This window comes from Lichenostomus cassidix, chromosome Z (assembly GCF_008360975.1).
Source record: "Lichenostomus cassidix isolate B80296 chromosome Z, HeHo_3.0, whole genome shotgun sequence".
In the NCBI taxonomy this organism is placed as follows: domain Eukaryota; kingdom Metazoa; phylum Chordata; class Aves; order Passeriformes; family Meliphagidae; genus Lichenostomus; species Lichenostomus cassidix.
The window spans coordinates 8,321,137-8,346,902 of NC_139511.1; the positions used below are offsets into that span (position 1 = coordinate 8,321,137).

Here is a 25,766-nt window from a genome sequence, read left to right on the forward strand (position 1 = left end):
CCCTTGTGTTAACCATCCAGGTGGCCTTTGCTAAGTTCAGTTCCCAATTTTTGAAGGTTCCCCCGCCAAGTGCCTTCAAAGTTGTCTTAAGAAGTCCGTTGCACCGTTCAACTTTCCCGGCAGCTGGTGCATGATAGGGGATGTGGTATATCCATTCAATTCCGTGCTCTCTAGCCCAGGTGCTTATGAGGCCATTCTTGAAATGGGTTCCATTGTCAGACTCGATTCTCTCAGGGGTACCATGTCTCCACAGGACTTGCTTTTCCAGGCCCAGGATGGTGTTCCGGGCAGTAGCATGAGGCACAGGGTAGGTCTCTAACCATCCCGTGGTTGCTTCCACCATGGTCAGCACGTAGCGCTTTCCTTGGCGGGTTTGGGGAAGTGTGATGTAGTCAACTTGCCATACTTCCCCATACCTGTACTTTGACCATCGTCCACCATACCACAGAGGCTTCACCCGCTTGGCCTGTTTGATTGCAGCACAAGTCTCACAGCTGTGGATGACCTGTGAGATGTTGTCCATGGTCAAGTCCACCCCTCGGTCACGAGCCCACCTGTATGTCGCATCTCTCCCTTGATGACCAGAGGCATCATGGGCCCAACGAGCTAGAAATAATTCTCCTTTGTGCTGCCAGTCCAGATCCACCTGTGACACTTCCACCTTGGCAGCTCGGTCCACCTGCTCGTTGTTACGATGCTCTTCATTAGCTTGACTCTTAGGTACATGTGCATCCACGTGTCGAACTTTCATGGTCAGCTTTTCTGCCCGGGCGGCGATGTCCTGCCAAATCTCAGCGGCCCAGATGGGTTTTCCTCTGCGCTGCCAGTTAGCCTTTCTCCAGCGATCTAACCATCCCCACAGTGCATTGGCTACCATCCAGGAGTCGGTGTAGAGATAGAGCCTTGGCCATTTCTCTCGTTCGGCAATATGCAAAGCCAGTTGGATGGCTTTAAGCTCTGCGACCTGACTCAATCCACCTTGTCCCTCGGTAGCCTGTACAGCTTGTCGTGTGGGGCTCCATACTGCAGCTTTCCATTTCCGATCTGCACCTACAATTCGGCAGGAACCATCGGTGAAGAGGGCATAGTGTCTTTCACTCTCCGGCAGCTCGTTATACGGGGGTGCTTCCTCGGCACGTGCTACTTTCTGCTCTGCTTCTTCTGAAGATAATTTAAAGGTCTCACCTTCAGGCCAGTTTGTTATGATTTCCAGAATCCCAGGGCGATTGTGTTTCCAATACGGGCGCGCTGTGTGATGAGGGCAATCCATTTGCTCCACGTGGCATCAGTGGCATGGTGGGTAGAGGGAACCCTTCCCTTGAACATCCACCCCAGCACTGGCAGTCGGGGTGCAAGGAGAAGTTGTGTTTCTGTGCCGATCACCTCTGAGGCGGCTTGGACTCCTTCGTAAGCTGCCAAGATTTCTTTCTCAGTGGGAGTGTAGTTGACTTCAGACCCTCTGTAACTTCGACTCCAGAATCCCAGTGGTCGACCTCGGGTCTCACCAGGCACTTTCTGCCAAAGGCTCCAGGACAGACCATGGCTCCCGGCTGCAGAGTAAAGCACATTCTTTACCTCTGGTCCTGTCCTGACTGGGCCAAGGGCTACCGCATGAGCGATCTCCTGTTTGATCTGGGTGAAGGCTTGCTGCTGTTCAGGGCCCCAGTGGAAATCATTCTTCTTGCGGGTTATGAGGTAGAGAGGACTCACGATCTGGCTGTACTCAGGGATGTGCATTCTCCAAAAACCTATGGCGCCTAGGAAAGCTTGCGTCTCCTTCTTGTTGGTTGGTGGAGACATCGCAATGATCTTATTGATGACCTCAGAAGGAATCTGACGCCGTCCGTCTTGCCACTTTACTCCCAGGAACTGGATCTCTCGGGCAGGTCCCTTGACTTTACTCTTCTTGATGGCAAAACCGGCTTCCAGGAGAATTCTGATGATTTTCTCTCCTTTCCCAAATACTTCCGTTGCTGTGTCCCCCCACACAATGATATCATCAATATACTGCAGGTGTTCTGGAGCCTCACCCTTTTCCAGTGCAGCCTGGATCAGTCCATGGCAGATGGTGGGACTGTGCTTCCACCCCTGGGGCAGTCGGTTCCACGTGTACTGCACACCTCTCCAGGTGAAAGCAAACTGAGGCCTGCATTCTGCTGCCAGAGGAATGGAGAAAAAGGCATTGGCAATATCAATGGTCACATACCACTTTGCTGCTTTGGATTCCAGCTCATACTGAAGTTCCAACATGTCCGGTACAGCAGCACTCAGTGGTGGTGTGACTTCATTCAGGCCACGGTAATCCACCGTCAGTCTCCATTCTTCACTGGACTTACGCACCGGCCATATAGGGCTGTTAAAGGGTGAGTGAGCCTTGCTGACCACCCCTTGGCTCTCCAGTTCCCGAATCATCTTATGGATGGGGGCCACAGAGTCTCTGTCAGTGCCGTATTGCCGGCGATGCACTGTTGCTGTAGCAATTGGTACCCGCTGTTCTTCAATTCTCAGTAGTCCTACAGCAGATGGGTTATCTGAGAGAGCAGGCAGGCTATTCAGTTGTCTTATGTCTTTTGTCTCTACGGCTGCTATCCCAAAAGCCCAGCGATGTCCCTTCGGGTCTTTGAAATATCCACTCCTGAGATAATCTATGCCGAGGATGCATGGGGCGTCTGGACCAGTCACAATGGGGTGTTTCTGCCACTCGTTCCCAGTTAAACTCACTTCAGCTTCCAGTACAGTCAGCTGCTGGGATCCTCCTGTCACTCCAGAAATAGAAATGGATTCGGTCCCCACATACCTGGATGGCATCAGGGTGCACTGAGCGCCGGTGTCAACCAAAGCCGTGTATCTTTGTGGGTCAGACGAGCCAGGCCATCGGATCCACACAGTCCAATAGATCCGATTATCCCTTTCCTCTACCTGGCTAGAGGCAGGGCTCCTCTAATCCTGTTTTTGGTGCACGATGTTCTTCTGTAAATGTGTTCCTGAGGTTCCTTCAAGAGGATCAGTCATATTATCATTTTCATTCTGTCGGGGGTTCTGTCCACAAGAGACTGGGGCAGTGTTGTACCTAGATGAGCTTCTTGAGGTGGATGTTTCTGTTTTCAATTCACGTACCCGGGCTGCTAAGGTGGAGGTGGGTTTCCTATCCCACTTCCTCATGTCTTCCCCATGCTCTTGAAGGAAGAACCAGAGGTCACGTCGTGGAGTTTGTTTTCTTTCCCTGACTGGAGTACGTCTGCTCCTGATGGCAGAGACTCGGGTTGGTTTTGGTGTGGCATGGAAAAATCTTTCTGTGAGCTCTTTCCTTAGTTTCTGATGGCTCTCTTCAATCAATCTCTGGACTTGCTCGGCCAGGTTTGTTTCTACCGATGAGACCTGGGTGCGTAGTGGGGCGGTGACAGTGTCCTCATAAATTCTCAGTTTGTTTGCTAACACGCCCACCTGGTCTTCGCCTTCCCTCCACTGCAATGTTGCCAGGTAACGAGAGTATATCTCTGGTCCGAGCCGCGCGAATCTTAGCCACATTTGTGAAGTGCACCGGACATTATCTGGGCTCTTGGGGAATCTCTCGTTGTCTGAGAAGATGATCTCTAGCACGGCCAATTCCCTCAGGCATCGGATACCTTGTTCTATTGTGTTCCATTTCCTTTGGTGCATCTGGAGGTCTTCTTTGCACAGGTATCTGTCCCGTACACTCAGCAGCAATCGCCGCCAGAGGCTGAGAGTTTCCTGGGTTTTCCCAATCCCTTGGTCAATGACCACATCCTGAGACAGGGATCCCAGTTGTCTGGCCTCAGTTCCATCCAGAACAGTGTCATTAGCTGCGGCGTCCCAGATACGGAGCAGCCAGGTCAAGATGGACTCATTCGCCTGCCGGGTGAATTCCCTCCGTAGGTCACGCAGCTCCCCCAGGGATAGAGAGCGAGTGATGATCTCTGGCTCTGTCTCTTCTGCTTGGTGAGATGGTCCTGCCGCATCCTCATCAGTCGCTGTGCGGACTGACTTGCTCTTGGATTTCTTTTTCTGGACGGGGGCAACCACTACTGGCTTTGGCTGTTCTGATTCGGCAATGGTCTGTGTTGAGACATTGACTGCTCCTTTGGTTCTTTTCCTCTTGCCTGCTGACTTGTTTCTTTTCTCCTCCTCTTCGAGAAGACGCTGTACAACACCAAGTATTGTTCTGTTTCTCAGCATGAGGTACACTGTGCTGGTCGCAGAGAAGAAAGAAAACAGAACTAACAGGAAGATTATGCCATCCTTAGCATCCAGAGAGAACTCAATATTGTCAAAGATGGCTGTGCCTGGCCTGAAATGCTGGAAGAAACCGCTCTCTCCTCCTAGCCCCAGAGGGTGGGTGCGATTGCTGAGGAGGTCCCAGATGGAGCAGCTCAGGTTAGGCCAGGCAGACAAAGTCGAGTAAATATACCGAATGGTGTTCATCGCCTCACAGGTTACTATGCAATAGGCATAATAAACCAATAGAGCAATTTTCATGCCATGCCCTGATCGTAACAGGAGCAATACGACGGGCAGATAGTTTCCCATTTGAGGAAAAATATAGAGAGCGAGATACAGTACCCATGTAGATAAGCTGAGCATCATGGTGATAGGATTTCTGAGTTTCCCCAGGTCATGCCCCACACTGGGCGCCAAAATATGTGTTGGTTTGAAAACAAACTAGTGGGAGATCACAAGTCAGGATTGAAATTAAAAATAAGTGAAATAATACAAGGAAAAGCACTGACAAAGTCAGATACAAACTGACACCCGGTTAGGGTGGTAGTAGCAGTCCAACTGAAGTAGTCCAGTTGAAGTGGTGATCCTGTGAAGGTCTGGTCTCCAGCTGAAGATCCAGTGGTAGCTCTTGTCCTCTGGGAACCCAGTAGACAGGGCTAGCTCAGGCAGGTCCAAGGCCAGGTTATATCCAGGTGGGAACACCTGGCTCCTCCCTCCTCGGCAGAGCATCTCACAATGGGATGAGATAAGTCCATGAGTCACACGGTGGGTCCCTGATGGCCCATTGCCTGTCATGTGGGGTGGGTCATTAGCAGCTGGTAACAGCTAACAGATGGCCCATTGCCTGTCATCCAGAGTGGGTCATTAGCAGGTGATAGCAGCTAACGGCCCACAGCTGGTGGTAATAGAATACTTAACTACATCTATATTGCAACCTAGGACAATTCTGTAAAGGTTATTTTTTATCCATACACTTCATCTCACTTATATTAGCTCTTACTACTTTCTAATACACCCACCTAAGAGACAAACATGGGAAAAGTAATTTAAAATTCTGTGGGTTTAAGTTAATGTTTACAAACAGCAGCAATTAACACTTACATATTTCTTTCCAAAAGTGCTCAAAATAATTATTAAAAATGTCTCAAATAAATTAACTGAGCTTGCAGGGTTGGCAAAGTATTAAACAGTACAACTGAATTCAAATACAGTGATTTAGATCTCATTTGTTAAGATGATGCTAGAGGAATTCTGCTAAAGTCAAGGTCTTGGATTCCACAACTGAAAGGCAGTTCAGACTCATAGGACGAGAAACTAACTGCATACAGAAACAATATTAAGGTGACTTAAGGATGACAGTGAATAACCTGCTAAACAGAGGGTACTAATGCAATGACACAGAGAACATTAAAGTCATCCATTCTGGTTCAAGGACGAAAGGAAAGTATGAGTATGGGAAAGTATGTTTCCTCCATATGCATATGCAAATGTACTTAAAAGAAAATGATCCAAAAGCAGTTTAGCTACTACAGCCTGCCATTAGGCAGGTAGGTGCCTTGGCTGATAGGAGGTATATGTTCTGAGATTCTTCAAGTGTGAGGCAAGAACAAAGAGCAGCTTCAGAAAACATGTTTTACCTTGCATTTGTAACAGGTTATCGTGCTCAAGAATTTAAGACAACATATTTTATCTCAAAATTCATTTACTGGAACTTAATATTTTAATGCACATAAAACAGTACATCACTTAACATGGTAACAGATTGTACAATGAATTACTGGTTAATAATACACTAACTTGAAAGCCTGAAACCACAGGTCCAGATGTTTCACTTTCCTGCACAGAAGTCTTAATGCATATCAGAAACATGAAGAGATGTTCAGATATTGCCTTTAAAAACCCTGCTATCTCTGTAAAAGACATTAAGGTGGTCTCTATCCCTGAAGAGTTTAAATGCATTAAGCATGATACATCATAGGTTACCATTGTTCTAATATGTGTACTTATTCTTCTGAAGTCCACTGTCTTTCTCCTGCAATAGAAACACTTTAAATTCTAAAATGAGAAAGCTGGACTTCAAAATTTAATCTTTGCTTTAGAGTACTATGAATATTTATAGTACTCCCACAAGACTCACAAAAACAGTACAGATCACAAACTTCACAGAGTATTCTCAGTACTCATGAATCACTCCATTAAAACTGAATATATAAGAGTCCATGAACTCACAAGCATCACCAGAAAGCAAAATAAATTCAACTTGAAGTGTTTGACTTTAAAAACTTCAACCTCCCCAGCTCATGCCAACCAGTCAACATGGTATATGTTCCTCCTTTCTGATCAAAGTGCTTACACAAACTGGAGACAGACAGGAATGCTGAAATACAGAAATGACATTCAAAAGGGAACACAAAACCCGAGATTTTTTTGAAATTCCTAATTCTTGAACATTCTTTACCTCCCCATAAAACCTCATCTACCCATGTATCTCTAACAGTAAAATCTATTTAAACCAAGACTATCCACTATTTCCAGTTTATTTTTCATCAGTTTTAGAACACTTTCGGGAAACTCAGACTCTCAAATAAATTATTTCCAAAGAACTGAAGGGATAATAATCTGCATATAATCACCACATTTGGATTTTTTAAAATGTTTAAGCTTTCTCAAACATTGGCTCTTCATAATCACTATTAAATTCCCAGAGAACTTTTAAAAAAGGTACAAAGGAACAGTTTCATAACATCTGCTAAACAGAGCAGTCACTTCAACAATTCTATTATGTCTTACTACCAAGCTTTTAGCAGCAACTTGACATTTTCAGAATTAAACACAAAGTGACAGCTAGGACTCCAGCAGAATAAGAGAGAAAGACACACTGCTTACCTGTACACCCGAACTGTGACTTCCACTTTTTGAAGCAAACAAACAATCCTCAGAATCAACTGCAAGCAAAACTGAAGCAGAAGGGAACAGCTCAGAAACAGATCCTTGACTGAAGTTTATAGCCTCTGGATTTTTTTGACCATCCTTTACTGATTCACTCAGATTGATCACAGAATCACGTATGTTTGAAATAATCTCATTATTTTCTGCCAACAGGCGTTCTAAATGATCTATTTTTTCTTGCAATATTGAAAGCTGGCCCTGGGGGGAGGAAAAAAGGTGAAGTTTAATTATTTCTCAGACAAATTCTTGACAGACCTAAAAGAAAAAAAAAAACAACCTCAATTTCACAATAGTGTCTGATCATAGAAAAACTCAAATATATCTTTATTTTATATTTTTCATAAAGAGAAACTAATAAGGAATTAAGCCAATACACAAATCTTTCTCTTTCCAGGACAAGATAAAACAGCAAAACATACATTTTTCCTCTATAAACTTGAATTCACAGCACAAGATTTAATCAGTGATATAAAAATACTCTTTAAAGTCACACAGTATCAAGTAGCAATTATACCTAATTCAATTTTTTCACATAGATTTGCAAAAATCTGATCCTTTCATTTATCAAAACATCAAACAGAAAGTGATTTTTTACCAGTCAGTCCCACTGTAATGGGATTAAGAGGACAACATAAACATTTCAGGTTTTTCTCATACATGCAAAATAGTTCAGTAAGTAACAATTTTCTGATTTTCAGTGGAAGTTAGAGAGAAATTAACAAAAGCACTTAATGGGGGTAAAAGATCCCTTAACAGCCTGCTCATATCAATAATCTGTATAATTGGGCCATTACAACCACCAAGAAAATCCTGCAAAAGAGAGATAAAGCTAATGGCATTTTTCAGCCAGAAGATCACCTATTGCCAAACAACAGGATTTTGTAGATGGTTCTAGAATAGTCCGCACGAGGAAGGCTGCAGAACAACACCAATGTGAATTGAAAGAAGTCAACGCATCTCCCTGAGCAACTTGGAAGGAAGAGACAGATCCCACGAAGTAATTTAATAGCATCTAATCACTGTATTGTAGGAATGTAGGAGGAAGCACAGCCCAACAAGACACCTCAAAATGCTACTGCCCTCTCATGTACTAGCCACTCCTTCCAAATTATTTGAGGTATGCTTTTTATCAGGCATGAATGTGCTGGCTTTTACAAAATCACAAAAGGCCAGATTATTTAACGTGATCTTAGGGATATTTCATCTTAACAGTAATTTCTTTATTTCCTCAGAATGACTCTAACGTAACAAGAAGTGACAAGAGAACAAGAAAACAGTCACTTCCTATTATTAAAGTTGAGTTCAGACCCCAAAATCTGCAATGTATGATTAGATATTTTTGCAAGCAGCCTTCATAACAGCAAAACCTTCTGCAGTTTCAGGCATCTACATTTTACCATTACACTCAAAACAAATACCATTGATTCAGTAGAGAGCTACTCTGTGACCTATGATTTTAATGACTTTTTCCCAGCCCCACTGCCTTATTTTCTTAGGACTACAGTATAATATTAAAAACATCTGTACAAGACATCTTTTTCCCTTTTCAAAGTAATGCACTTGAAACATTTGCATTTTCCTTTTAAGCAACTATAATTTGCAAAGGATTACGTCTCCTTTCTAAATTGATGTGTACATTATTTTAAATTCTGTTGACTGTGAGAAGCCAGCAGGAAAAAAAATCCACCCAAAAACCAAAAACAAACTCTTACTAAGAGTTACCAGTCAGTTTTTTGGATTCTAAACTATCATTACTATAATTCTACTTTTAGAGAAGTTCTTTGTAACTTTGCAAACAATATGTTTTAATATTTTTTTAAAACTATTGCTTTGTCTCTGCATTTTACAGGCTGTTTGAAGTGCTGATCCACTGCTTGTTGTTAGTTTCTGTTTCTTAGATTGATACATCCTGAAAACAGTAAAAGGTTTTAAAATGCAACACAGGCAGACAGCTATTGCTTCCCAAAAAGACAAAAATATATTTTGACAACAGAACCAGATTAAGCTAATTGAGATGTAGGACCAACATCCTAGAATCCCAACAGTTTAAAGACAAATGCAAGAAACTTATAAAACTGATGAACTGAAAACAAGAAGAAATCAATATGCAGATGATGGAATACTGGAAAGAAAAAAAAAAAAACCAAACAGACTGTAGTCCCATGCCCTCTGGTGGCACAAAAGAAACAACCAGACTAAAATCTTTCAAATGCTACGTTAAAGATACTATGTGCACATTTCTGTGTAAAATCAGTTTCCCCTTGCAATGTCTGTGATATTCGGAAAGTAAGAAACGTTTCCCTACACAAAGCCTAAGAGCCTATTATGCCACTCAATCTAAAAATAACAGATATAAACCAATACTTGATAGGGGCTTTAGAGGCTGCCAGCAGAGGCTCTGATCTTTGGATTCCTAGGAAGCTACAGTTCAGCTGCCATCCATACAAATCATACCCTGCTTCACTGCATGTGATTACCGTTCAAAGTTAACAAGTGTGCAAGCAGCTAAAGCACTGTTCACACCTACCCCACCACTATAGACACTGTCTCTACAACTATAAAACCAGACAACTGTTCCAAATTTATATTCTCATTCATTTATGCAGAAGTATTTTATCTCTTCTTACAAAATAGTTTTATATTGCTTATCCTCTCAACTACCTGGTCACAGAATACACCAACAGTCTGGTTTATATCATCTAGCCAATTACACTCTCTCCAGGACGACAACAGACACAGAGGGGGGAAAAAACCCCCAAATCAACCTAACCTCACCAAATAAGCGTTTAGATTGATCCTTCCACTGGCATATACTGCCAGTCTCTAGAAGACAGATATAAACTTCCTCCAAATTCGGAGGTCATATTGTGTTTCATATCTTTAAGACATACCTTTCATTTAACACATTATATTTTAAACCTTGAAATATCTGTAACAACCTTTACCAGTCTACCGTTTATTACGTGACAAAATATTTTTCTCTGTAAACCAACTTCCCTGTCTTCAAAGAGCAATTTGTTACCAGACAACCTTCAAACAATGACTTCATATGTTGCTACATACATCCAGCAATAATTTGTAATCTGCAGGGTTCCAGCCTATCTAGGACATTTATTTTCAGAAGTCTGTTAAAGTACGTTACTTTAACTTTGGAGGTAGATCTTCTGTTATCTGGAGAAAGAAATCCTTACAAAGACCTCCCATTGTGGAAATTAACAGAGGACATTAATACAGAATAACCTGCTTTCTTTTCTGGAGGCTGTGAGATACATCATGACTCTCTTCTAAAGCATTTAAACACACCACATGCTAACTGAACTTGAATGCAGAAAATGAAATAAAAAGCTGCTGTCAAGAACATGTAACCAAGACCTCATGCAGTACCCAAGTTGAAACTGAAGGAAATAAAATTTTTGAGTTTGTCAAAATATTTTCAATTTTTGTTGTGAAATGCCACATCCATGATAATTAACTTTAGAAACAACAGTGTCTCAGACTAGAAATGGACCCAAGTTGATTCAGTATGAAAATAATTAATGTCAGGAACCCATGTGCAAGATGAAAATTTGGCATGGATCCAAATTATGCAAAAGCTAGGTCTATTTTCATTGCAAATTCACCTTTTCTTCTTATTCATTTTAAATAGATATTGCCTGTTCAATACTAAAATGATTTTAAAATATGAGCTGAATATGGAAAATACTGTAGCTCTTCAAAACAATGAATTTAAGACACGAAAATAAATTCCATTTCAACATTTTTAAAAGAAGGTAACTGACTTACTTCAAATGTCAAGGCCAAACAATACCAAACAGTGAAGTTACTCTAAAGCTTTTTTATCTTATTAATTGCTAGTAACAGACCTTGTCTTGCCAGAAAAACAGATTAGAAGTATGTTACAGGGGACACTAACTAGGTCTAATTAAAAGATAAAACAAAGAGATTGTCTCCACTACTAAAATCACACTCCAACAGTATTTGTTTAAAACTAAGTTTTCAATTTTTCCACACATTGGAGGATGAGCAGGGAGATTTATTTTTTTAATCAGAGCAAAGATGTACCAACTTCCCCTTAAACAATTCTGTCTGAAATTTTGAGTTCGACATGGTTTTGTAGATACTGAATAGCAAAACTTTACTAGCTGCACAAGTCATAAATGTTAGCAGAACTATCCCTGACTTCACAGCATTGTCCTCTCAGAAAAGAAGGAACCTTGATCCAAGACTTTGAAAAATGCCTAACTGAACAGAAAATTGGAGCTATGCTGTCTAAGTATGTCATAGTACAAGTAAGCAACACTAAAGGATGCTCTATTAATCTACATACTTGTTTTAATACAAGGAAACTAAATGTAAAGTTATGTGAATCTCTTGGCCTACACAACCAGTTAAAAAGTTTGTAACAACTTTGGTGCAACTTTCTTTCTTCCATTTATCTCTGGTTTTATATACTGATGAGTGTGTAAATAAAGATTTTATTTAAAACGCAAGAAAGGCAATCCTCCTGTTACTTCACAGGATAGTAAGCACTTCTACAAGTACAAAGTGCCAACAAATCCAATAGCACTGAAAGCAGCCACAGCTGCATTGGTAGGAGAAATGGCAGGCATCAAACGAGGAGCACACCTGTTCACCACCCCCATAGTTACACAGGGTTGGACTCAACCAACAAAATTTTCCCCTGTGAAGGCAACACAGATCCACAAAGCTTCCTCCCACTTGGAACAAGAAGCGTCCACACCTGTTAGCTGCCCTGAGAAACCTGCCACTATTACCATGTGAATCAGCTACATAAATAGCTCCTTATGCTTCAGTCACTCTGAACCCTTCAGCAGTTTTCATGCCCCAAATACTCCAAAGTAGTCTGCTTTCCCACTGCCCTCTGCCTGTCCTTCTCTGTTTGCTTCTAACACCAGTTTGATTTGTAGCAAGGACTCTCCAGAAAGGAGCACACTGACACCCAACATGAGGAGGGAAGCCCAGAAACACAATGAGAGACCAGTGTGTTTCATTCCAAGGAAGTAGAGAGTGTTCAGTTTCTCCTATCTGAACACCGTACATTGCAGAAAAGATATTGGTTGGAACTTTCACTTCCTGAGTGAATGCATGCTCCTTCTCTAAATACAGTGGCTTTCAACAGGCCACTAATGATCACTTCATCAGGAAAAAGACAGCTAGCTCAAATAATTGAAGAGGGAGTTTGACAGGCCCACAGATGAGGAGATCTCATAGAAACATGCAGACAGAAGAGAAATCCATATTAGAGACTTCTGATGTTATGTCAGCTGGAATTTGGTTATTTGCATCCAGACTCAGCCACCAACCACCACGTGCTTGGCTCAAAACATGCCAGAGTCCATTCCCTTTCTCACCCACATGAGCAAACAGGAGACCATAGAGGAGCTGCCAGTGTCCTACATCAGAGGCTCTGGTGTACCAATGAACTGTGATGAAGAAAGTGGAGCACCACAAGGGACAGAGCTTCCAAAGGATGTGGAATTCAAGGTCATTCTTATACACATTCACCACAGTAGGCACTGAGGAAACTGGACTCAAAGCCTCATCTTCTGGCTGCACTGAACGGCAGTCACCAGAACAGTTTTCTGCGCCAGTTCTGCCAGTGACTACATCCAGGTACCTCTCTGGAAATCATGTGCTATTTTTGCCAAATATTGATATAAACTCTGATGAGATGCCAGCTTATCAAGATGGTAAGAGCAGGAAGCATTATCTGTTCACTATCAGAGCACTGTACAGTGAACAGAACATACTAAACATACAATTAAATGGCCACTTCCTGCACAGAAAAAACAAGCAGGAAAAAGTTAAAAATGTAATCTGATGGAGCATCAACGCTTAATATTCGAGCACACTGTTTCAGCACATATTCTCTTTGCAAGGTTGGATACAGAACAAAAAACAGGCATACAATGTATCAGTTAAAAGGACAAATCAAGGTTTGAAGGCTTTACTGATCCGTGCAAAGGGCTTATGTGTATTTGTGACAATGAAAAGTATGTAAGTAACCTTGTTAGTAATTTCCTACTTTTAAAGTACTATTCTAAAACAGCTCACTTTTCAGAGACACTGGAATTCTTCTGAATTAAATAAGTATGAAAGTCTGTTCTCTTAAAAGCATGATAAAGTTCTGATCCAAAGACGCAACAGCGTGACAAACAGATTTTAAGAAACTCATGGACTTCCAAATTTTGCTTTATCACCAGAGGAAATAACAAAAACGTTTAATGTACTATTACACTAGACTTAAGTTTCTTGCCATTTACAGAGACAAATATAAGGCATGCTGCTATGGACTGGTTCTGACACCATCATCAGTGGCCTGAAGGCAAGGAGAAAGAAATCTAAAAATATTCACTTTAAAGTAAATAAAACTGAAAAATGTCCACTACTACTGTGACTGATACATTTTGTGTTCATCTCCTTTTTGATTCCCCTCCCTACCCTATGCTGAATCTTTAAATGTCTAGCAGTACAAAACTGAAGCACAGCTTATCTGCCATTAAGAGTAGAAGCATTTTAGTAATGATTATTTTCACTTGAAAAAGTCAAAGCTTAAAATAATGTGTCAGACAAAGAAAAGCTCCAGTAAGAACAAACTAGAAAACCTCTCTCTGTTTAGTTTATACAGTTAAGTTAGGCAGCGACTCTAAGTAGCAGAAGGATGTGCTTTTGTAGAATATATATTCTACAAAATGCATTTTTCTCAGCATTTCACACCAGATTTAAATACTGTAATTGAAGAAGGCTAATAGCTTCTGCTTGACTGCTGCTTAGCCAGAACTTTACACAAAATGTGCAAGCAACGAAAACAAATACGCTCTGTGAACATTAAGAAAACAAAGAATTGTTACTGACCTGTAATTATATTCACAAAGCCAGCTGCTCCTCCTTTGCAAAATACTAAAAGCTCAGCAGAAGTAATCCTAAATTTTCATTATTTGCACCTCAGATCATTTCCATGACATTCAAAGGCTTTTAGACTGTGAACTTAGTAAGTGTTGTTAATAAGAATTTGTTTGTTTCTAAGTGAGTTTTTAAGTAAGAAACATTTAAGTAATGTTTCAAATCCAAAAAAATTTATTCCTTCTGTGGATCTCTTCACTCAACACTCAGTCTCCTCTGATGTGAAACTCATAAGAATGCTTGTAAAAGCCACTGTTCCCACAATTTTTCAGTGCTCAGAGGTCAAAAAATGAGTACTTCAAAATGATGCACAATATTAACTACCACAATTCACATTTAGAGCGACAAACAAATATTTCCTAAATACCTGAATACCATGCTGCTTCCAATACTTCTACAAACAGAAGTCCTGTCCCTTGTTATACAGCAAAGGTCAGAAAGCTCTCAAACGAGGTCATGAAAACACACCAGTTACTAACAACATGCAGGATCAAAACGTGTAATTATAGTCCATGTGAGCCATTGATTTCAGCTACTTCACTGTGGCAAGGTATACTGCAAAGCTTTAGCTGGAAAGTGTGTTTATAGTGCATCCATGGGGCATGGTACCCACCAAACATGAGATGACACACTCGTCCAGCCCAGCAGAGATTCAGGCCTGACTGAAGGCAGAGCTTCCTTTCAGTAAGGAAAATGCTACCTCAGCAGAACCTCAGAGTAACATTCACAGGGTGCCTTTGTTCAACACACAGATCAGAGAACTCTGGTGTTTCTGCCATGTATTTGGTTCCTAATTTCCTGCCACTACTGCTCTGCCCTACTGTGAATCACATTTTGGACAAGTGGTACTACTGTCAAATTATTGGCAAACTCTGATGAAATAACACTCCATACAGGAACAACCATCACTTGTGCTACTTATGCTGGAGTATCTGATACATTGTGTAGATGCCTTGAAAGCATGAATCCAGCAAGAAGCTTTAGCAGTACCCACTGCCAGGATACTTAATCATTTGCTGGAAGGACACTGGAACAAAAAAAAAAAAATTAAAACAAGCCAGCTACTTATGGAGGAACCATACTTAATCACCCCTCTTTGATGCAGTGCAATCAGTGAGTCCATAAAAGCAGTTAATACACATGAGATGAGAGCAAGCTTCAAATAGTGGTGGTCAAAGAGGGAGGTGGGGAAGAAAACACAGCAGAGGCAAAGAGAGATCTTTTTCAAAGAACAGTTGTTTAGGAAAAAGAAACTTGTAAGCACAGAAGTTGCTGTATGTTTCTCCTTTGCCTTTTAATAAAGTTTGAAGAAAAGAATAAAGATAAAATGAAACAATCCCTTGGTGCTAGTCCATTTACCTACCAGAATCTTAGCAGCCTTGACTTTCAAAAATGTCTTCCTGATTGTGAAAGAAACAACCTTTCACACAGTGCAGAGATATTGTCCCATAAAAGCTAAACCAAGCCATGTGAAAAAGTGGTTAGAGGAAAAAGCTCAAGTTCAAAGCATTACCTGTCAGGTAGTGACAGAGGATGACTCAATGTGACGCAGTTTTCCCTTGCTCAGCCATGAAATTCACTAAAAAAATAACTTTCATCTTAAGACTACACAAAGAGCATATATAGCTGATGCAAGATACCATTACAAACAAACCCTCCACGTTATTTTTTTCAATTGGACTTTTAATGTGTGCCATGCATGCTTAGCTGAGACAGGTGAAACTCTAGAATCAAAATAAATACTCCACAACCTTCTGTAAATGAACAGCTTTTATGGATCTGTTATAAATCAAGGTAAAGTTAGTTGAGAAAACAAGCTAAAACAAGAAAACAGCTAACTGTTTTTATTCTATATAAGTCCAAAATCTAGAATAGATTAGTATGGGTTTCTCAGTCCCAAATTCTCAGAATTTGGAATTCATCTGTACACAATAGCACAAGTTCAAGATAAGCTGTTTATGGACATCTTCTTAGACTTGATTTGAATATAGCTTTCACTTAATTATCAATTCAGCCCACACATCACTTGTACATGACACTTGCTGCACAGGAGATGTCACAGGACTAAACACCACTTTGAACCTTCCTCCACTCTGCAGTTACACAAGATTTCTCAGAGAATATTGTATTATTGCAAACAAAAACAATACACTCAACCATTTCTCCACTATATTCCACAAGAAGAGTCTTACACAATGATCCATACTGACAGCTGGTACAAAAATAACCTAAAAATGCACCTAAGGCTGTCCCTGCACCTTGAGCTCGTCTCTGCACAATACTGTAACATGGTTCCTAGCCAGAGACAGGACACTAGGGCTCATCATATTCTGATATGTGTCCTGAGACAGGAGCATCCCATGTCTAGGAACAGGCTCAGAGAGACACAGTTTGTGACAAGGCCATCACCAGAATAATATACACCTGACAAACTTGCACGATCCATGAAGATACCTTCAGGAATTACAGAGGAGAGGTCAGTAAGCCTTGATCTCCAAGTATTATAGGTACCTATTCTTTCCCAAATTAACAGCAGCTTTCATTCTATGGCAACACACGGATCTTCTGCTATTAAATGCACCACCAATGATGACAACACTATAAATAACTTTATCTAAAATTCTATTACAGTTGCCTTGATGTCACCCTAGCATGGAGAGGTGTTGCAAACACTCACAGTGAAACTGACTACTGATGCCAGCTTTTGGAACACAAACATCAAAAAAGACACAAAGTCACTGCTGTGTCCCAAGCCTGACCACAGGTTCTGTTTAGTACAGAAGTAAAAAGCATTCAAATATTTGGTTTGCAAAAAAAGCCATAAAGCCATCTGTCTATGGATATCCACCCATTTTGGAAGATTTTGCCCCAAAACTATTTCTGCAAGACATTTCTGTTGGTGTCCTGAACTCTCAGACCAGTGAGCAAGTTCTGTAAGGACAGCTCTTGACTACACTGGCCTACACTGAGAAGCCTAAAAGAAGACAGGTTCAAAAGACTGAGTCTGATGCAAGCTACCTTGAGACCTGCAAAGAGAAGGCACCTTGCTTTGAAAAAAACATGGAAATGAAAATGGAGCAACAGTTACTACTGGCACCAGGTACTGTGACACTTCAGGTGAATGCAGCTCAACAGGCACTACCAGCTGAAAAATCCCATCTCTAGTTCTGGCAGAATTCAAACAGAATACATAGATAGCAAATGCTTAGAAACTGAACAGGGGACTGCTTCTAGAAGTACAGACTTCTCTTCTCTGAGCTTAGTGTAAAGCCACGTTGGTCAGAAAGAACAAACTAATCTACAAACTAACATACAACTTCCGGAACATGAAAGGTGACGCGTGTTACCAGAACGGCACAGAGGAACAGTAAAGCATGTTGCCAAAACAGAAAGAGCTATTAAGTGAATCCAATCAATAATATCTGAAAAAAAAAAAGGTCTTAATTCCTTTTACTAAGCTAAAAAATTCTGACCTTTGTCATCAGAAAAGAGAATGCATTCTTAAATCTACAGTCTGCTGCCATAGCTTTTTACAAACAAAAACAGCCTGAAGGTTTTACGTCTGTGGCTAGTTTCATTTACAGTACTTTGAGCTCTGGCAACACTGCACTGACACAAACAACTTTTTGTCAGTTGAGGTAGTAGTATTAAAGTGTTTCTTTCATCGATTTCTGGAGGCTTCTATTCCACTCTTCATCTTTTGCATTTATTTTAAACTAATGTAATAAAATTCTGAAAGCATTTGCTAGGTGTCAGAGGTTTCACAGTTGTAACAAAGTGAAAAATTTCTATCATAGGCATAGCAAAAGGAAATGACAAAATCATATGAATTTCATCTGTAACTTCCTCAAAAAATAAAGCAATAAGAAAGGGAAAGGTTAACTGTTTCACCCAAAGGAAGGACCAGTGAGAAGCAGAAGTTTCTCTGGTGAGAATCAAAAGCCTCAAAGAAATCTAGACATGGAAAAGGCAAGAAGAATAAACACCGACAGACTGTTCTAGAAGACCATGGGAAGGGAGGAGGATGAAAGGAGAAACATTTGTCTCTAGCTGACTACATCACCTAGAAGGAAGAGGCTTAAAAACAGATTAAGGTACCATATTACACCTCTGACCAGGATTGCAGCGTAGGGCAAGAGCAGACAGAAACTTCAACTGCAAGACACCGACAATAGAAGACAAACCACATCGAATAAATCTTCCTTGTTCACTCAAGCATTCAACCCAAAATCTAACATTTAAAGTAAAAAACGACACCCATGGATGAGCTTTCCTGTTAAGCACCTAAGCTGTATTAAACTCAGCTGGTAGAATAATGACACATTAACTGATTTCCTCACATAAGATACTGATCATATCCCCAAAGTAGCACTTGTACTTAGCTCTATTACAAGTGTCACATGTGGCGTTACTCTCCTGCTGGAGTTACACACTGAATAGACACAGCTGCTGCAGCCAGCCTTGTCTTGCTTCTCTTCTGTTCCCTCCTGCCAAAATTAAAGGCTGACCTCTGAACTGTAACTTGAAGAAATAGACAGAATAGATCTGCTCTTTTTCTTTACATTTGAGTCGAGGTTTTTGTCTTTACCATTAAAACAACTGTATCAATTATTACTTTTGCATTGAATGAAACAAGAGTGGTTCTAACAGAGAGATAATTGCTACTTTCCAACTTGGCTTTTAAAATTCCTTTATTCACTTGAAGTCTCATGCCAGTACTAAAATATGCTTTCATTCATTTTGTTTCCAACAAAAATAAGTTCCGTGTAAGCATAAATAGGTTATAACTTTGTTTACTATGTCGTGCCTTTTCCTGGAGTTTTTTATCTATTACTATAAGAACATACAGCTGTGTATAGCAAGCAGTATTCTGCCGTTCTGTACAGCATACCACGTCCTCTCTGAAATACATGTTTCTTGTCACGGGTAAACATTCCTTATTAGAACACCATCAGGACACACAGCCTTTAAACTCCTCTGCCACGCAGCCAACACAGTAAAGTGAAGAACTGAAGAACTGCGTCGTTTAACCATGCGGAGCAGTCGGGTCAGCTACTTAAGGCTCCGAAGTACGGCTCAGCGGAAAGGAAAGCAGCCACAAAATCAGCATTTCACTAAATCTACCTGTTGTTGCCACGGCTGAGGTCCCCAGTTCTCAGCTCGCCCCGTCCTGCCCGCGCACGCCCCGCACCCCGCGGGGCCGCCGCAGCCCCGGCCCGGCCCCACAGCGCCCGGGCGACCCACGGCAGAGCCCTTGCCCGGGCTGCACCCGCTGCCGCCGCAGCCCCGCTCGGCCCCCGCCCCGCCGGCCCCGCCGCCGCCGCGCCTCGGCGCTCCGGCACCCCCGGCAGCGGTACGGCGAGGGGCCGGTGGTGGTGGCGGCACCGCCGCCCTCCTGTGTCCTCTCTCTCTCGCCCACCCCCACCTCCGCCCACCGCGCCCCAGCCACCGCCCCGCTCACCTTGGGGAAGGTGCCTTCCCGCCGGGGGCTCTTCGGGTGGTCGAAGTGGCCGCGGTCCAGCATCAGGTACAGGGAGAAGATCACAACGCAGAAGACCGCGCTGCCGAACACCGTGAACTGTCGGCTCAGCTTCATCTCCGCGGCTGCCGCGCCGGCGCCGCCGCCGCCGCGCTGCTCCCGCCGCGGCTGGCGCACCCGGGCCCCTCTGGGCGCCCCGCGATTGGAGGCGAAAGTTCTCCCGCCGCCGCGGTCACCCCAGGCGCCGCCGCCTCCGGAGCGGGGCGGCCCAAATCCTTCTCCGGAGAAGTGCGAGAAGTTGCCCCCCGCACCCCCCTCCCGTGCCCGCGGCGCCGGGGCCGAGAGCCGTGTCGAGACCCGGCGCGGCTGAGAGGCGAGCCGAGAGTTTCCGGGAGCGGATCGAGCTGGCGGGCAGTAGAGCGCCCAGCGGGGAAGTGGCGGCAGCAGCACCGCCGGGTCGACCAAGCGGCGCTGCTCCTTGCTCCCTTCCTCCTCCTCCTCCTCCTCCGGCCGCCTCAGCAGCCGCTCCGCTCCCTCGTTGCCCGCACGCGGCGCCGGAGTCTGACGCCTCCTTCCCCGGCCCGAGCGCTGCTGCCGCCGCCGGAGCGCCCGGGGCCGCAGCGCACAAGCTCCGCGCCGAGAGAGCCCCCGCCCGCTCTCCAGCGCCAGCCCCGCCGACGCCGGAGCGCCGCGTCACGGGCAAGGCTCCGCCCCCGCCAGCCCGCACCGCCCCGGCGTTCGAGACCCGGGGCGGGCCGTGGTCGCCGCCCCTCCGCTCTCCGCCGAGCAGGAGTAGCCCCGCTGCCCGCCCCCGGCTCGGCTCAGCGCGGCGCGGCGGGGCCGGTGGGGAGCTGCCCTGCGGCCGCTCGGAGGCGCCGCGCACCGATGTCCCCGCTGCTGCCGCCGCCACCCCGTCGGCGGTCGGTGTGTGGCAGCCTCCGCCGTGGGAAGCGAGGAGGCTGGAGGAGGAAGCGAGAGGAAGGGAGGGAGGGGGCTGCCTGGGGACTCCGCCGTCCTGTCGGCGCCTCGCGGTGCCGCGGTCTGGAGGAGAGGGAGTGCGGGGAGTGGGGAGACTTCAAGTACCGAACGAACCCGCATCCGCGTTGTTCGGCAAAGCCCCGTCCACCCTTCTGTGGGAGCCCTGTTGCCCACTATCACCTTTAGGCACGTTTGTGAGCCGCTGTTAAGCTCTGGCTTGTGTCAGACTTTTCTACATATGAAGAAGTAGCGTGTTTCATGATGCTTTCACGGGAAGTACCCGCATGTTCCTACAGGAATGGGTCACAGCTGGAACAGGCCGGTTCAGGGCCGGCCATTCAGGTTGTGCCCTCCGTTTTGTAGCTTGTAGCTCCTAATTCGTACAGATTTAATCTGCTCGGTTTGAAAACCTTCATGCCTGATGTCTGCTCCTGCCCAATATTTCAAGGAAGTACTTAAGATGCATTGGCTGCCATTGAGAATTAGGCACATCCTGGGAATGTGTTTTACGATTGTGTGTGCTTCTCTTTTAATGACTGTCATTGAGACATACACCTATGCCTGAAGTTAGGAGGTATGTGTTAGCACTGCTTTTTTATTTTCTTCTGCCAAGAATATCATCCACTTCCCACCCTGCTCCCTCCCTCCCTCCCCCTCCCTTCCCCGCCTCCCCGAATTGTTAAAACTGTAATAGTGTCACCGAAACTGCGGGAAAAGCAAAAACCCTCCAACATTTTAATGCTAGAGACTTAAGGCATTTATTTGTTTTCTGGCTGGGATGTTGTTCTGGCCAGGGTGTGCCACAGAAATCATCTCATCCACACATAGCCCAGGGGTGAAGGAAGAATCATTCCATGACACAAGGTTTTTATACAGCCAAAATCCATAGAGATATATTGGTTCAATGTTCATTGGTCTAAAGTTATGTAGCCCTTAGCATCTGGTGTCCTATTGGATCTGAATTTCTTCACTTCCGATGTTAATTAGGTCCTCGCTCTTATTTCTTATCAGTCCTTTCCGGATTAGATGTCTCCAACTCTGCCAGAGGCAGTGTCTGGGGTAGATGTTCATGGATGGCCGTTGATGTTTGCTATCTTTTTGGGTATCTTTTGGGCTACTCCCAGTGTGTTGATATGTTAAGCTCATCTCTTTAGAGTGGTGCTACATCTTCTAAAAAATCTTTAAAATTTCTTTCCCCAAGGCAAAGGTAAACCAAGACTGATAAAAGTTATATAAAAAAATTTTAACTGGTTTGTTTTCTAACAGTAGTACACAAAAATTTGGCCAATAAATTTCAGTAGAGCTTTGCAGGAGCCAAGAAGCTCATTGCTAAGTTTTCCCATGCTTGGAGCTTTTTTAATATCATCGAGAACATACTGCAAAGTTTGATTATTCAGAATTTCTCCTTCCATTTCTCCCACTGGACAAAAAGTTGAAGTGTTGGGGTCTGTCTTTGAAGAGCAGTAAGGACTGCTGCAGTCACCATCTTCAGATGTTAAGAGTTCCTGTGGCTTCTGAGGGGAGGGGAACCTCAGCCCATCTGACTTTTACTATTTTGAGCCAGGGCCAACAAGAGATGCTCAGGGCCTGGAGAGGGATCACAGCTCAGCAAGAAAACACCTGAAGGAATTCCAGCCCCTTTGGCCTGTAAGTTGGCTTTTGGTGGTAGGGAGGGTAACTTAAATGCCTCTCTGCAAAGGAGTGTCTTGTCCTGTTGGAATGCACAGAGCTCCACCTGGGGATGGATGAGGAGCCAAAGGCTTATTGGTCAGGGTTAAAGGAAGGGCAGGTACAGGTGACAGTGGGGTCTGCTTCAGCTGCCTGACCAGGAAGACCATGGAGATGAGTCCTTCCACAGACAGAGAGGAGCAGCCTCATGTTCACAAACCCTGGTCCTCACGGGACTTCAACCAGCCCAATATCTGTTGGAGGAGCAACACAGCAGGACACAGGTGATCCAGGAGATTTCTGGAATGCCTTAATGAATGCTTCCTTCTCCAAGTCATAAAGGAGCCACTGAGGAGTGGTGGACCTTATTCTCACCAACAAGGCTGGTGGGGAATGTGAAGCTCAAAGGCTGCAGTGACCATGAAGTGGTGGAGTTCAAGATGCTTGGGGCAATGAGGAAGGAGCACAGCAAGTTCACTGCCACTGACTTCAGGAGAGCTGACTTGGCCTGTTCAGGGAAATGCTTTTTAGAATATCATGAGATAAAGCCCTGGAGAGCGACACAAGCAAGCTGGTTAATAATAGTCAAGGACCACCTCTTCCAAGCTCATGAGCAATCCCAACAGAAAGGAAGTCAGGCAAAACCACAGAAGACCTGCATGGATGAACAAGTAGCTTCTGGAAACTCGAATACTAAAAGGAAAACTATAGGGGGTGGAAGTAAAGACAGGTATTCTGGGAGAAGTGCAGAGAACTAATCTGAGTACCCAGGGATCAGTTAGGGAAGATAAAGCACTGATAGTGTTAAATTTAGCCAGGGACATCAAGGGCAAAAATAAAAGCTTCTATAGGCATGTCACTGGTAAAAGAAAGAATAGGGAAAATGTGAGCCCTCTCCAGAAGAATATGGGAGACTTGGTTACCTGGGATGTGGAGAAAGCTGAGGTGCTTTGTGACTTTTTTGCCTCAGTCTTTATTGGTAAGTGACTTTAGCCTCCCTGCCTGAGTCACAGAAGGCAAAGGCAGGGATAGGTAAAATGAAGCACCACCCACTGTAGAAGGTCAGATTCAAAAACATCCAATGAGACTGAAGGTGCACAATTCCATGGGTGCTAAGGAGATGCATCCACAGGTCTTGAGAGAACTGGTTGAAGAAAAGGCTAAGCCACTGTATTTGAGAAGTTGTGATGGTCAGGTGGAGTTCCCATGACTGGAAAAGGGGAAACATCAACTTTATTTTTATAAGGGGAAATAAGGAAGACCGCAGGGAACTGCAGGCCATTTAGTCTCACCTCTGTACCCAGCAAGATCACAGGGCAGATCCTTCTCAAAACTATGCTAAGGCATATGGAAAATAAGAAGAACATTGAGAGCCAACATGTCTTCACTGAGAACTAATTGTGCCTGAGAAATTTGGTGGCCTTCTACAATGAGGTTACAGCACTGGTGGATAAGGGAAGAAGAAATGATGTCATTTGCCTGAATTTTGGCAAAGCATTTGATACTCTACCAGATGGCATCTCTAAACTGGAGAGGCATGGATTGGATGGTGGGGCCACTCAGTGAATAAGGAATTGCCCGGATAGTTGCACTGAAAGGGTTGTGGTCAATGGCTCAATGTCCAGGTGGAGACCTGGTGGTCATCAGGGGCTGCCTGTTGGGACCAGCACTGTTAAACATCTCTGTCAGTGACATGGACAGTGGGATCAGAGCACTCCCAACAAATTTGCCGATGACACCAAGCTGTGTGGCGTACTGGACACGCTGGAGGGAGGGGATGTAACGTAGAGGGACCTTGACAGGCCTGAGAGGGGCCTTTGTGAACCTCATGAAGTTCAGCAGGGCCAAGTGCAAGGTCCTGCACCTGGGTCAGAGCAATGCCAAGTACGAACACAAGCTGGGTGGCAAATCCGTTGAGTGCAGCTCTGGGAAGAAGGAATTGGGGTGTTGGTGGATGAGAAGCTTTTCATAACCCAGCAATGTGAGCTTGCAGCCCAAATAACCAAACGTCCTGGGCTCCATCAATAGTCTAGCCAGCAGGTCTAGATTCTTCCCCTGTGCTCAGCTGTCGTGAGACCTTACCTGGAACATTCAGTGCTGCAACCCCCAACGCAAGAAGGACATGGATCTTGTGAAGCATGCAGAGGACAGCCACGAAGGTGGTCAGAGAGCTGAAGCATCTCTCCTATGAAGACATGCTGAGAGAGCTGGGGCTGTTCACCCTGGAGATGAGAAGGCTCCAGGGAGAACATATAGTACCTTCCAGTGCCTACAGAGGGGCTACAAGAGAGCTGGAGAGGGACTTTTCACGAGGTCATGGAATGACAGCACAAGGGGGTGTGGCTGTAGACTGAAACAGTGTACCACATAGGGACATTAGTTATCAAGTGGCTGAGAGAACAAATAGCACATCCACAGGCCTTTTTGAACACTTCCAGGCATGGCAATTCCACCACTTCCCAGGGCAGCCTGTTCTAATACCTGACTACCCTTTCAGGGAAGAAATTATCCTTTATTTCTGCTCTAAACCTCCTCTGGCACAACTTAGGGCTCTTTTATCTTGTCCTGTCAGTTGTCACCGGGGAGAAGAGACTGGCCACCGCCTGGCCACAACTGTCCTTCAGGGAGTTGGAAAGAGTGATAAGGTCCCCCTGAACCTCCTTTTCTCTGGGCTAAACACCCCCAGCTGCCTCAACTGCTCCTCATCAGACTTGTGCCCCAGACCCTTCATCAGTTCCATTGCCCTAGTGCTGGATCTTTCCTGCCCTATTTTGCTTTTTCCACCAGTGCTAAGCATTTGTATTCTTAGAATCAGGTTTGATACAAATGGAGTTAGGGAGGGACAATTCTTAATTTCATTTTCTTAAGAAATTTAACTTGTCTAAGTATACACTCCTTTTTTGTTTTCTGCTTCAGTAGCTTTTCAAGTTCTGGATGGGATAACCTACATTTCACAAAGAAGTAATATTAAAAGCTCTTAATTTTGATGTTTCCTCAATGTCAGATCAATCACTTTTATTTAAATACAAATGAAAAATCAACCAGGAAATGGTTTAGCAGTGCCTCATTGCTTACTATTAGTATCATGCTGCAGTACTTGCCAGTCTTTGCATTTATTGAAGGTGTAAGTCTCCCATCTGAAAAAAAATCAATCCACTTGCCAAGCAGTTAGGTCATTCTTCTCTAAAATATTAAGAACTAGTGAAGGAAAATAAGACATTGCTTTCACCTACACTGAATTTATTTGCTTGTTTGTATATCACTTAAAAGCTTATGGCTTAAGAATTAGACAGCATTGACCTAGTGTAGAATTTTAAATGTTCTGATATATATTGATCTTGAAACACTATATAACAAAGTGGAGGATCAGGCAATTAGCAAAGCCTCTTGCATTTCAGAACTGAACTGCTGCAGAAATTTTATTTTTGTAAGGTACTTGTATATATATGTGTGTGTGTATTCTCTTACATACAGAACTTGCCTCCAGCTGCATTTGCAGTACATTTTTTAAATATATGTTTAGTTTATG

General features: G+C 43.8%; 1 protein-coding gene across 1 annotated transcript in view; it reads right to left on the reverse strand.

Annotated features, from left to right (window-relative positions):
* Positions 1-20,227, reverse strand: part of MAN2A1 (mannosidase alpha class 2A member 1) — a 124,774-nt gene extending 104,547 nt beyond the window's left edge. Inside the window, exons 1-2 of the mRNA XM_085043266.1 lie at positions 19,574-20,227; positions 7,126-7,386 (exon numbers count right to left, since the gene is read on the reverse strand). Of these exons, the coding sequence (XP_084899392.1) occupies positions 7,126-7,386; positions 19,574-19,708 (396 nt within the window). The 5' untranslated portion in view covers positions 19,709-20,227. The remainder of the gene's footprint in view (positions 1-7,125; positions 7,387-19,573) is intronic.
* Positions 20,228-25,766: the final 5,539 nt, after the last annotated feature.